Source organism: Hypanus sabinus, chromosome 11 (assembly GCF_030144855.1).
Source record: "Hypanus sabinus isolate sHypSab1 chromosome 11, sHypSab1.hap1, whole genome shotgun sequence".
In the NCBI taxonomy this organism is placed as follows: domain Eukaryota; kingdom Metazoa; phylum Chordata; class Chondrichthyes; order Myliobatiformes; family Dasyatidae; genus Hypanus; species Hypanus sabinus.
The window spans coordinates 75672058-75684167 of NC_082716.1; the positions used below are offsets into that span (position 1 = coordinate 75672058).

The window sequence follows — 12110 nt, forward strand, 5'->3', positions numbered from 1 at the left end:
TAAGCAACTGCAATCATTTTGCAAAATAAATTCAGTGCTGTTCTGATAATAGTAATATACCACACATGGTGAAAATGCTGTAAGTATACAGATAGGTGATCAGAAATAACAAACATTGCAATCTCTTGCACTTTCAATATCTAAGCAATGGAGTAACACAATGAGAAACAATAGCAGAATCAAAGTATTTATAGCTAAAGAACTATGAATTTTTGATCTGATCATATGTGCATTGAGTTCAATTCTGGAATATCTTAGATAAAGATTGTTTTATTATTTCTGATGCATATACAATGCTGACAACTCTCCAGATTCACAAATAGATTTATGAAAGACTTACAACTTTAGAGTCCCAGAACACTACAACACAGAAACAGATCTTTTAGCCCAGCTAGAACATAACAAACGATTAATCTGGCTAGTCCCATCAACTTGCAATTGAATCATCGCCCTCCATATCCCTCCCATCCACGTACCTATCCAAATTTCTCTTAAATGCTGAAATCGAATCAGCATCTACCACTTGCACTGGCAGCTTGTTCCACACTCTCACCATCCTGAGTGAAGTAGTTTGTCCTCACATTCCCCTTAAACATTTCACCTTTCATCCTTAAACCATGACTCCCAGTTGTCATCTCACCCAACTTGCTTGCATTTACTCTATCTATACCCCTCAATTTTGTATCTCTCTTCAAACTTCTCAATCTTCTACATTACATAAGAACATAAGAAATGGGAGCAGGAGTAGGCCAATCGGCCCCTCAAGCCTGCTCCGCCATTCAACAAGATCATGGCTGATCCAATCTTAACTCTAGTTTTCACCGAATCCCACAAGGCAACAGTACCAACCAACAGGGCACCATGCCACCCATTTTATTTTATTATTCATCCCGCCCAAACCCACGTGATCACCCGGGGGTAAAAAAAAACGATTTGCCAATTGAGGAGAAAAAATCTGGAATATTCCTCTCCGACCCATCCAGGCTATCGAAAACTGGTCCAGAAGATCACATGGCTGATCTAAACCTAGCCTCATGTCCACTTACCTGCTCGCTCACTGTATCCCCTAATGCCATTTTTATCCAGGAAAATGTCTATCTCCGTTTTGAATTTATTGAGTGTAGTAGCTTCCACAGCTCTCTGGGGCAGTAAATTCCACAGCCCCACTACCCTCTGAGTGAAGAAATTTCTCCTCATCTCAGTCCTGGAACGGCATCCCCTTATTTTAAAATTATGCCCCCTAGTCCTAGTTTCACCTATCATTGGGAACATTCTCCCTGCATCCACCCGATCAAGCCCCTTCACAATTTTATATGTTTCAATAAGATCGCCTCTCATTCTTCGGAACTCCAATGAGTAGAGTCCCAATTTACTCAACCTCTCATCATACATCAACCCACCCATCCCCGGAATTAACCTAGTGAACCTTCTCTGCACTGCCTCGAGAGCCAGTATGTCCTTTCTTAAATATGGACACCAGAACTGCACGCAGTACTCCAGGTGTGGTCTCACCAATACCCGGTACAACTGCAGTAAGACCTCCCTGTTCTTATACTCCATCCCCCTAGCAATAAAAGCCAGCATTTCATTGGCCTTCTTGACCACCTGCTGCACTTGCATACTAACTTTTTGTGTTTCCTGCACCAGGAACCCCAGATCCCTTTGCACAGCACTTTCCAGTTTCTCTCCATTTAGATAATAACTTGCTCTATTATTTTTCCTGCCAAAATGCAAGACCTCACACTTGTCAGTATTATATTTCATCTGCCAAATGTCTGCCCAATCACTCAGCCTATCTATGTCCCCCTGCAGGGTTTCAATGTCCTCCGCACTCATTACACTCCCTCCCATCTTTGTGTCATCAGCAATCTTCGATACGTTGAACTTAGTCCCTTTCTCCAAATCATTAATATAGATTGTAAAGAGTTGGGGTCCCAACACCAAGCCCTGCGGAACACTACTAGTCACCAACTGCCAGTCTGAGAATAAACCATTTATCCCAACTCTCTATTTTCTGTTAGAAAGCCAATCCTCCACCCATGCCAAAATATTATCCCCAATCCCATGATTTTTTACTTTAAGTAATAACCTTTGGTGTGGCACCTTGTCAAATGCCTTTTGGAAGTCCAAATACACCACATCCACTGGTTCCCCTTTATCTACCCTATATATTATGTCCTCAAAGAACTCCAACAAATTTGTCAAACATGACTTGCCTTTTGTAAAGCCATGCTGACTTTGTCCTATTAAGCTATGTTTATCCAAATGCCCTGTTACTGTTTCCTTAATTATCGATTCCAACATTTTGCCAACCACAGATGTTAGGCTAACTGGCCTATAATTCCCAGCCTTCTGTCTATCGCTCTTTTTAAATAAAGGAGTTACATTAGCATTTTTCCAATCTGCCGGGACCATTGCCGAGTCCAGCGAGTTCTGAAAAATTATCACTAATGCATCCACAATCCTGACCGCCACTTCCCTTAAGACCCCAGGATGCAAGCCATCCGGTCCAGGGGATTTATCCACCTTCAGTCCCATTAATTTACCAAGTACTATTTTCATAATCTATCTTCCCCTTCTTAATCAATCTTTTTGTTATTTGCTGCTGATCTTTAAAAGCTTCTCGATCTTCAATCTTCCCACTAGATTTAGCTACCTTATATAACTTTCTTTTTAGTCGTATACTTTGCTTTATTTCTTTACTTAGCCACGGGTAACTATTTTTTTTTTTACACCCTTTTTTCTTCAGTGGAATATATTTTTCTGGATAGTTGTAAAATAACTCCTTAAATATACACCACTGACCAAGTACCGATCTACCCTTTAATCTATTTTAGAGAATAAAGTCCTAACCTATTCAACCATTCCCTACAACTCAGATCCTGAAGTTCCAGCAACATCTTTATAAATTTTCTCTGCACTTTCAATCTTAGTTACATCTTTTCTATAGGTTGGTGACCAAAATTGCTTACCATACTCCACATTAGGCCTCACCAATGTCTTGTACAATTTCATCATAATATCCCAACTCCTGTACTCATTGATTTATGAAGGCCAAAGTGCCAAAAGCTTTTTAAGATTGTGTAGAGTATTGTACTTTATCTTTTGACTTCACCTGTGATGCCACTTACAAAGAATTATAGACCTGCATCCCCGCTTCCCTCTGATCTACCCACTCTTCAGTGTCCTAACACTATGTAAAACCTATCCAAGCTGGTCCTTCCAAAGTGCAACACCTCAAACTTGTCTGCATTAAATTCCATCTGCCATTTTTCAGCCCATTTTTTTTCAGCTGGTCCAGATCTCGCTGCAAGCATCAATAGTCTTCCTCATTGTCAATTACATCCCCAATCTCTGCATCATGCACAAATTTGCTGATCCAGTTTACCATGTTATCATCCAGATTGCTGATATAGATAACAAACAATGGACCCAGCACCAATCCTTGCACCCGGGAGGCAACATTCCATCCAGGAATCTTATTCTTGTACGGGTGGCCCACGTTTTTCGAACGTTCGCTTTATGACAGCTTGCTGTTATGAAAGACCTACATTAGTACCTGTTTTCGCTAACCAAAGAGGTTAGCGAAGAAAAAGATGCCCACTTTATATTACCCCGAGAAAGACTACCATGATGGTGAAGCCTTGTGTGGACAGTTGTGTGCGCATGCGTGTACGTGCCGATTTTTTTCCCTCCAAATCGATTTTGGCTCACTGTCTTCCCAATTTTGAAGAGTGAAACTACACCATACATGCAATATTTCTACTTTATATAAGCTGTATATTTATCATATCATTCCTACTTTTACTATATGTTAGTGCTTTTTAAGGTTTTGTGCGTTATTTGGTATGATACGGTAGTTTTTTTTTAGTTCTGGGAACGCTCAAAACTTTTCCAAATAAATTAATGGCAATTGCTTCTTCACTTTATGACATTTTGGCTTATAGAACCTACTTTCTGTTCCCCTAACCAAAGTCTTATGCACATTCTCCCATAGGAAAAACAGTGCAAAGTTACTACTTTAATCTTTTTAAAATCTACCAGGACCATTAATAAATAGAGTATGATAAATTTCATTAAAAATAATTCCATATCAACCCAGTTCCTTCCTATGACAATACAGCTGTGAACATTTTAATTGTTACAGGAATATTGGTATATATTCTTTGCTGGAACATATTATCCAATAATTTTTTTTAAATTAATACTTACAAAACTTTTTTGTTGGTTCAGATAGGTCTCCAGGGCACTCCTCCTTAATTGAAGGAAACTAATGATTCCACTCAGGATCATAATGGTACGCTTTTTTTCTTTGATATTGAAAATAGTGTAAACGATGAGCAATTAAGAAGCAGAAAGAAAATAAATGGTTATAACTTTGCACATTCCAAAATACCTTCAATATTATTCTTAAGTTTGATTATTAAAATTAAGTAATTCGGTCAAATATGTTGGACTATAATAGTAAAATCCATTCAACACTAGTGCTTCTGAAAAAAAAATCTACAAACTTGCAATTTTCCTTACTATTTTTCCAAAGTGTAATGTACAATAATCTGGTTTCAGTTACACAATTTTAAAACCATTTTGTTTAATTCAGGTCAATTGTAATTATCAATAGGTTAACACCCCAAGATGTATAACAAAACTATGTTAAACTGGATGATTCTACTTTTCCTACATCGACGTACTGCATATGCAATAAAAAGAAGTTTATAGATCAAAAGGAATCTACTAGCTTTCTGCTAGATGCAGTCCAAAATTTATTTTTATAGATCGTTTAAAAATGTACTGGAACTATGCGAATAGATTGGAAAAAGTTCACCCTAGTTCAGTTTTTTTGTTTGCCTTCCATTATCCATCAGATCTGATTACCAAGGCAGTCCTATAGCACAAAATCTATAATTTGTAGGGCATGAAAAGATGTTTGAGTGAAACTGGTGTTCAGAGGTAACTTATGTGAAGATTAAAATGTTCCCTTCACTTTACATGACCTATTACAAAAGAAAAGAAAATATACGTAGATGGATTACAAGTGCTAAAAAAAATACACATGGAATATTCAAACCATACTGTAAATTCAGTTTGTTCTGTTGCCCAACTGCTGAATAGAATTTGATTTCCTAGAATACCTAAAAACATTACAGCAAACTGTAAGCCAGCTTTATGCATGGGGTGGAGAGAATGGGTAATATGTTAACATGGACTGAAAACTAGACCCATGGATCAGTTGTTGACCCTCACTTTTTTGCTAGTTATGTTAACGACTTAGAGGAGGAAGAGTGCAAGGCATTCAAGTTTACTGATGGCAATGGGAAAAATCATACTGCGATCCTCATTACAATCATTAGGGAGGAGGTACAGAAGACTGAAGACCCACACTCAATTTATGAACAACTTATTCTCCTTTGCCATCAGATTTCGGAACGATCTATAAACCAAAGAACAATACCTTGTTATTCCTTTTTTGCCCTATCTATTGTAATTTTGTATGGCTTTTCAATGTATTGCTGCTACAAAACAAATTTCCCATCATAAGTTAGTGATACTATTTGATTCTGTTGTCAAATTCTGGAGATAAAACAGGCTGCACGGATGGATAAATATTTGGCAAATGGAACTTGATATATGAAAATACGAGTCATGTGCTTTGACTAGTGGAATCAAAAGGCAGTCCATTATCTTAATGGAGAGAGATTGCAAATTAGTGGAATACAGAGGAATGTTAATATCCCAGCAAAAGTAAAGGATGTAGTGAATACAAGCAATTTAAAAGATAAGTGGCATATTGCTCAGGCTTAAAAAAAAATAGCGAAGCATTGTCAAAATTAATCAGCATGTTATTGGAGCTGGAGCATTCAGCGTAATTTGGATTCCTTATGTAAAGATATACAAGCTTTAAAAGCTGCCCAGAAGAGATTCACTAAATTAATCCCTGGGATAAGTGGGCTACCCCATAGCAAACAGCTAATAAAGTTAAAATCGATTATTTGGAGTTTAAAAGAATAAAAGGATGATAGCAGAAGTAGTTAGACTGTGTACAGGTGTCCCCCGCTTTTCAAACTTTCGCTTTACAACTTGCTGTTTCGCTAACCAAAGAGGATTTTCACTTTTACAAAAAAAAGATGCCCGCTTTATACATGTGCTTACCCCCAGAAAGACTATCACGATTGTGAAGCCTTGTGTGGGCAGTTGTGTGCGCATGCGTGTATGTGCGTATGCATGTATATGCGTACATATGCGTGTATGTGCATAGGCGTGTACATGCCAATTTTTTTCTCCAAATCGATTTTGGCTCGCTGTCTTCCTGATTTTGATAAGTGAAACTACACTGTACATACAATATTTCTACTTTATATAGGGTGTACATTTATCATATCATTCCTGCTTTTACTATATGTTAGTGTTATCTTAGGTTTTGTGTGTTATTTGGTTGGATTTGGTAGGTTATTTTTTTGGGTCTGGGAATGCTCAAGATTTTTTCTCATAAATTAATGGTAATTGCTTCCTCGCTTTACGACATTTTTGTTTACAAACGGTTTCATAGGAACGCTCTACCTTCGGACAGTAGGGAAAACCTGTAATTCTCTATCCTAGAGGGTCGTAGAACCCAGATTATTGTAGTCTTTTAAAAAAAAACTAGATAAATTTTTGAAACGTCAGTTTTGAAACAGTAGCTTTGCTGAAATGGTACAGAAGAGTTGAGGCCTGGGGCATATCAGCCATGATCCAAATGAATGGTGGAGCAGTTTAAAAGGACTATATGACTTACTCCCAATCAAATTCTCTCGCATTTCTGCGTGGATGCCAGAGCACCCTTTGGCTAGGAAAAATGCTCTGCTCCATGTAGCTTGTTGTTCAGTCAGGAACAGATTCCTCACGAGTCAAGATCACCAAAAATTTTTAAGTGATTAATAATATTGTTAAGGGCTGGTGCATATTTTGGTGATGCTTCTACAGGCTACAGTTAACAATTATTCAATGAGACCACCAGGAACGTGTATGAGATATCATAGTACTCTAGCGAATGCTGAAAATAAGTTATGAAGCAAAGGAACATCTTTATACTGTACACTTCTATGACAGGTTTAGCAAACACATTGAGTGTCGATCTTTCACACTGGGAAGGCAGGCCTGGGAGAATATAATGGGTAGATAAGTATAATCATTTCTTCTGGATAGAGGAATAAATATTTTGTTGCAATCATAATTGCTTTTCTAAGGCAACACGAGTGAATCTGCAGATGCTGGAAATAAATAAAAACACAAAATGCTGGCAGAACTCAGCAGGCCAGACAGCATCTATGGGAGGAGGTAGTGACGACGTTTTGGGCCGAAACCCTTCATCAGGAGTGAAGTAATATGGGATGGTCAAGGGGGGAATAAGTGGGGGGGGGGAGGGGTAGAGAGCTAGGAAGTGATAGGCTGGAGGGAAATGGGCTAGGGGGAAGGTGGAGAATTATGGGAAATAAAAGAGAAAGAAAGGTAGGGCTGGGGGGAATTATAGTAAGGGGGGGGGGGAAGAGAGAGAAAGAGATCCAGACTAAAATAATAGATAGGGATGGGGGTAAGGGGGGGGGGGGGGCGGGGGGTATCAACTGAGGTCTATGAGTTGGATGTTCATGACGGCAGGTAGGAGGCTACCTAGGCGGGAGATAAGGTATTGCTCCATTGACCTGTGTGTGGTCTCATCTTGACAGTAGAGGCAGCCATGGACAGACATATCGAAGTGGGAGTGGTCTGTGGAATTGAAGTGTGTGGCCACAGGGAGATCCCGCCACTGCTGGAGGACTGAGCGCCGGTGTTCGGCGGTGGTCTCCCAGTCTGCGGCAGGTCTCCCCAATGTATAAATGGCCACATCGGGAGCACCGGATACAGTATATCACCCCAGTTGACTCGCAGGTGAAGTGGTGCCTCACCTGAAAGGACTGTCTGGGGCCTGGGATGGTGGTGAGGGAAGAAGTGTTGGGGCAGGTGTAGCACTTCTTCTGTTTGCAGGAATGAGTGCCCGGAGGGAGGTCGGTGGGGAGGGATGGAGGTGGGGGGGATGAATGGACAAGGGAGTCGCATAGGGAGCGATCCCTGGGGAAAGCCGAGAATGGGGTGGGAGGGGAAGATGTGGCTGGTGGAGGGATCACGTAGGAGGTGGCGGAAGTTACGGAGGATTATACGTTGGATCTGTAGGCTGGTAGGGCGATAGGTGAGAACCAGGGGGACTCTATCCCTGGTGGGCTGGCGGGGGGGATGGGGTGAGGGCAGAGGTGCGTGAAATACGGGAGACGCGATGGAGGGCAGAGTTGATAGTGGACGAAGGGAAGCCCCTTTCTTTAAAAAAGGAAGACATCTCCTTTGTCCTGGAATGAAAGGCCTCATCCTGAGAGCAGATGTGGCGGAGGCGGAGGAATTGAGAGAAAGGGATAGCATTTTTGCAGGAGACAGGGTGGGAGCAGGAATAGTCTAGGTAGCTGTGGGAGTTAGTAGGTTTGTAGTAGACATCGGTGGATAGGCTGTCTCCAGAGATAGAAACAGAAAGATCTAGAAAGGGGAGGGAGGTGTCGGAAATAGACCAGGTGAATTTGAGGGCAGGGTGAAAGTTGGAGGCGAAGTTAATGAAGTCAACGAGCTCAGCATGTGTGCAGGAAGCAGCGCCGATGCATTCGTCGATATAACGCCAGAAAAGAGGAGGACAAATACTGGTGTAGGCTTGGAACATAGATTGCTCCACATGGCCGACAAAAAGGCAGGCATAGCTAGGACCCATATGGGTGCCCATGGCTACACCTTTAGTTTGGAGGAAGTGGGAGGAGCCAAAGGAGAAATTGTTAAGGGTGAGGACTAATTCCATGAGGCGGAGAAGAGTGGTGATAGAAAGTGACTGGCTGGGTCTGGAATCCAGGAAGAAACAGAGAGCTTGGAGACCTTCCTGGTGGGGGATAGAGGTACATAGGGACTGGACGTCCATGGTGAAAATGAGGCGGTGGGAGCCTGGGAACTTGAAATCTTTGAAGAGATGCAAAGAATGGGAAGTATCACGGACATAGGTGGGATGGGATTGAACAAGGGGAGATAAAACAGAGTCGAGATAGGCAGAAATGAGTACAGTGGGGCAGGAGCAAGCAGAGACAATGGGTCTGCCTGGACAGGCAGGTTTGTGAATCTTAGGTAGAAGGTAGAAACGGGAAGTGCGGGGTGTGGGAACTATAAGTTTGGTGGCTGTGGATGGGCGATCTCCCGAGCTGATGAGACGGTGGATGGGAGATCTCCCGAGCTGCAATCTATGTTCCAAGCCTACATCGGTATCTGTCCTCCTCTTTTTAGTTATTATTATTATTTCTTATTATTTTAGTCTGGTTCTCTTTCTCTCTCCTTTCCCTCCTCACTATAATCTCCCCCCAGCCCTACCTTTCTTTCTCTTTTATTTCCCATAATTCTCCATCTTCCCGCTAGCCCATTTCCCTCCAGCCTATCACTTCCTAGCTCTCTACTTTACCCCTCCCCCCACTTCTTATCTCCCCCCCCGCCCCCTGACCATCCCATGTTACTTCACTCCTGATGAAGGGTTTCGGCCTGAAACGTCGTCACTACCTCCTCCCATAGATGCTGTCTGGCCTGCTGAGTTCTGCCAGCATTCTGTGTTTTTATTAATTGCTTTTCTCTTTGGTTAATTGTGGTTTACCACATCAAAAACTTAATTGAAATCTATGCACTATAGTCATGTTGTGGCAATTCATACTATCACATGGAAAAGAATCTGGACTTTATTGTATCAAATTTCAGTTGGCTCAGCAAATTATTGCCTCCAAAAATTTTATACAGCACCAGATATCAAAACATAACATATTTCCAGGAAAATATAATTCAATCGAGTTTTTTTGCTAAACAGAAAAAAGTCCTTTGCAAAAGAAACAAATTTCATACATCTGGCTATTCACTTACAGTGGTAAGTCACAGTCAAATTAACTCCCTTGTTTTACTATTCACTACACTGCACACAAGAGGTTTGAAACTTAAAAAAAAACTCGTGGATGCAAAACAGTTTAGATCCAAGTACTGAGTACAGGAGTTGGGGATGTTGTGTTGAAGTCGTACAAGATGCTGCTGAGGCCTAATTTGGAGTATTGTGTTTAGTTTTTGTCAGCTACCTGCAGGAAAAAAGTAAATAATATTTAAAGAATACACAGAAAACGTACAAGGATATTGCTAGGACAGGAGAACCTGCATTAAGGAAAGATCGAATAGAACTTTATTCTCCCGAAAATATAAGATTGAGGGGAGACTTTATAGAGATATTCAAAATTATGAGGGGTATAGATGGGTAAATTTAATAAGGCGTTTTCCACTGAGGTTGGATGAGACTACAACTAGAGGTCATGGGTTAAGTGTGAAAAGATGAAAATATTTAAGGGGAACATAAGGGGAAATTTCTTCACTCAAGAGTGGTGAGCTGCCAGCGCTAGTGATGGATGCAATTCAAATTTCAACATTTGAGAAAATTGGACAGGTACATGGAAGGGAGGGTAAGGACGGCTGTGGTTTGTGTTGCAGATCAATGGGACTAGGCAGTTTAAATGGTTTGGCATTGACTAGATGGGCCAAAGGGTCTGTTTCTGTGCTGTAGTTTTCTATGACTCTTTACAAGTCTATAAATTACTACTTTGGGGAATTCCTTCATGCTTTTGAGTCTGTTGTAATTTCATTCCATTTAGTAAACTGAATAATATGATTTAAAACAGACCTTCAATCTAGATAATACCCTTAATTTTAAACACAATTAGTGTGAATTTGAGTCATAAAACTATGAAATTAGCAAATTATAATTGGATATAATCCTGAAGTGTATTATGAGAGGAAATTGTCTAATCCCCGACTTACTTTTCCAACCACTGAAACTAAGCATACTTAAATATGGAATCTGTATTAATTTGGAAACTTACTCGGATTCCAGAAGTCATTCATCGTAAAATTTGGTATTGCGCATAGTGATATTAAGCTATGCCTGGAAGAGATATTAAAAACAGAGTATTATGGCTTCTTTTAAACAATACAGCAAACAAAAAAAATATCCTTTTTGTGTCAAATTCCATGTAAATACATAGCTCTAAAGTAATATTAAATCCTGATATAGAACAGTACTGCAGAGGGGTCTTGTGTCTTATGCTGAACCAAAAAAAAGAGCTCATGATAACCAAACACTTCTGCCTCAAATACCACTATCTTATATTCATCCAACACACCTAACAGCACATTTCCAGGCACCTATGCTCAGTGAAAAAAACAACTTGCCCCACACACCTCCTTTGAACTTTACTGTCTCTATGCCAATGCCATGAAGTATTAGACATTTTGATCATGGGACAAGATATAGTGGCTGTCTATATCTATGGATCTCATTATTTTTATAAATTTCCATTAGGTCTCCCCTCTGCCACTCCACAGAAAATGATATTTTGTTCAATTTCATTTAATACAACGTCTTCCAATCCACAGCAACACAGAAAATGCTGCAGGAACTCAGCAGGACAGGCAGCAGCTTTGGAGGGGAATAAACAGTTGATGTTTAGGGGCAAGACTGGAAAAAAATGGTGAAGGGGAAGGAGTACAAACTGGCAGGTGAAGTCAGGTGAGGGGGAAGGTGGACGGATGGGGAAGGTGGTGTGAAGTGAAAAAGCAGGGAGGTAATAGGTGAAAGAACTGAATGAAAAATCTAACAGGAGAGGAGAGGGGAATGTGAAAGGAAAGAAGGGGCACCCAGAGAGGGGTGATGGGCAGATGAGAAGGGGAATGGGAAAAGAGAAGGGGAAGTCAGAGAAATTACCAGACATTAGAGAAATCGACGGTCGTGCCGTCAGACTGAAGCTACCCAGATGGAATATGAGGTGTACCAGTCAACATCCTGGTAAACTTCTGAATCCTCTCAAAAGCTGCCATATACTTCTTATGACAGGGCAAATAGAAGTACATACAATACTCCAGATGCAGCCTAAACAGAATTTCCCAACTCTTGGAATCAATGCTAATAAAGGCAAACATACATATCCCTTTTTTTTTCAAAAAGCTACCTTAACAACCGGTGTCAAAATGGTTGCTGTGACGTGTCTAGTGTGGTAGTG

At 40.6% G+C, this 12110-nt stretch overlaps 1 protein-coding gene across 1 annotated transcript in view; it reads right to left on the minus strand.

The window, feature by feature from the left end:
- nuf2 (UF2 component of NDC80 kinetochore complex) overlaps positions 1–12110 on the minus strand; it is a 73042-nt gene that overhangs the window by 28832 nt on the left and 32100 nt on the right. The window contains exons 5-6 of the mRNA XM_059983635.1: positions 10935–10996; positions 4213–4310 (exon numbers count right to left, since the gene is read on the minus strand). Coding sequence (XP_059839618.1) covers positions 4213–4310; positions 10935–10996 — 160 coding nt within the window. The remainder of the gene's footprint in view (positions 1–4212; positions 4311–10934; positions 10997–12110) is intronic.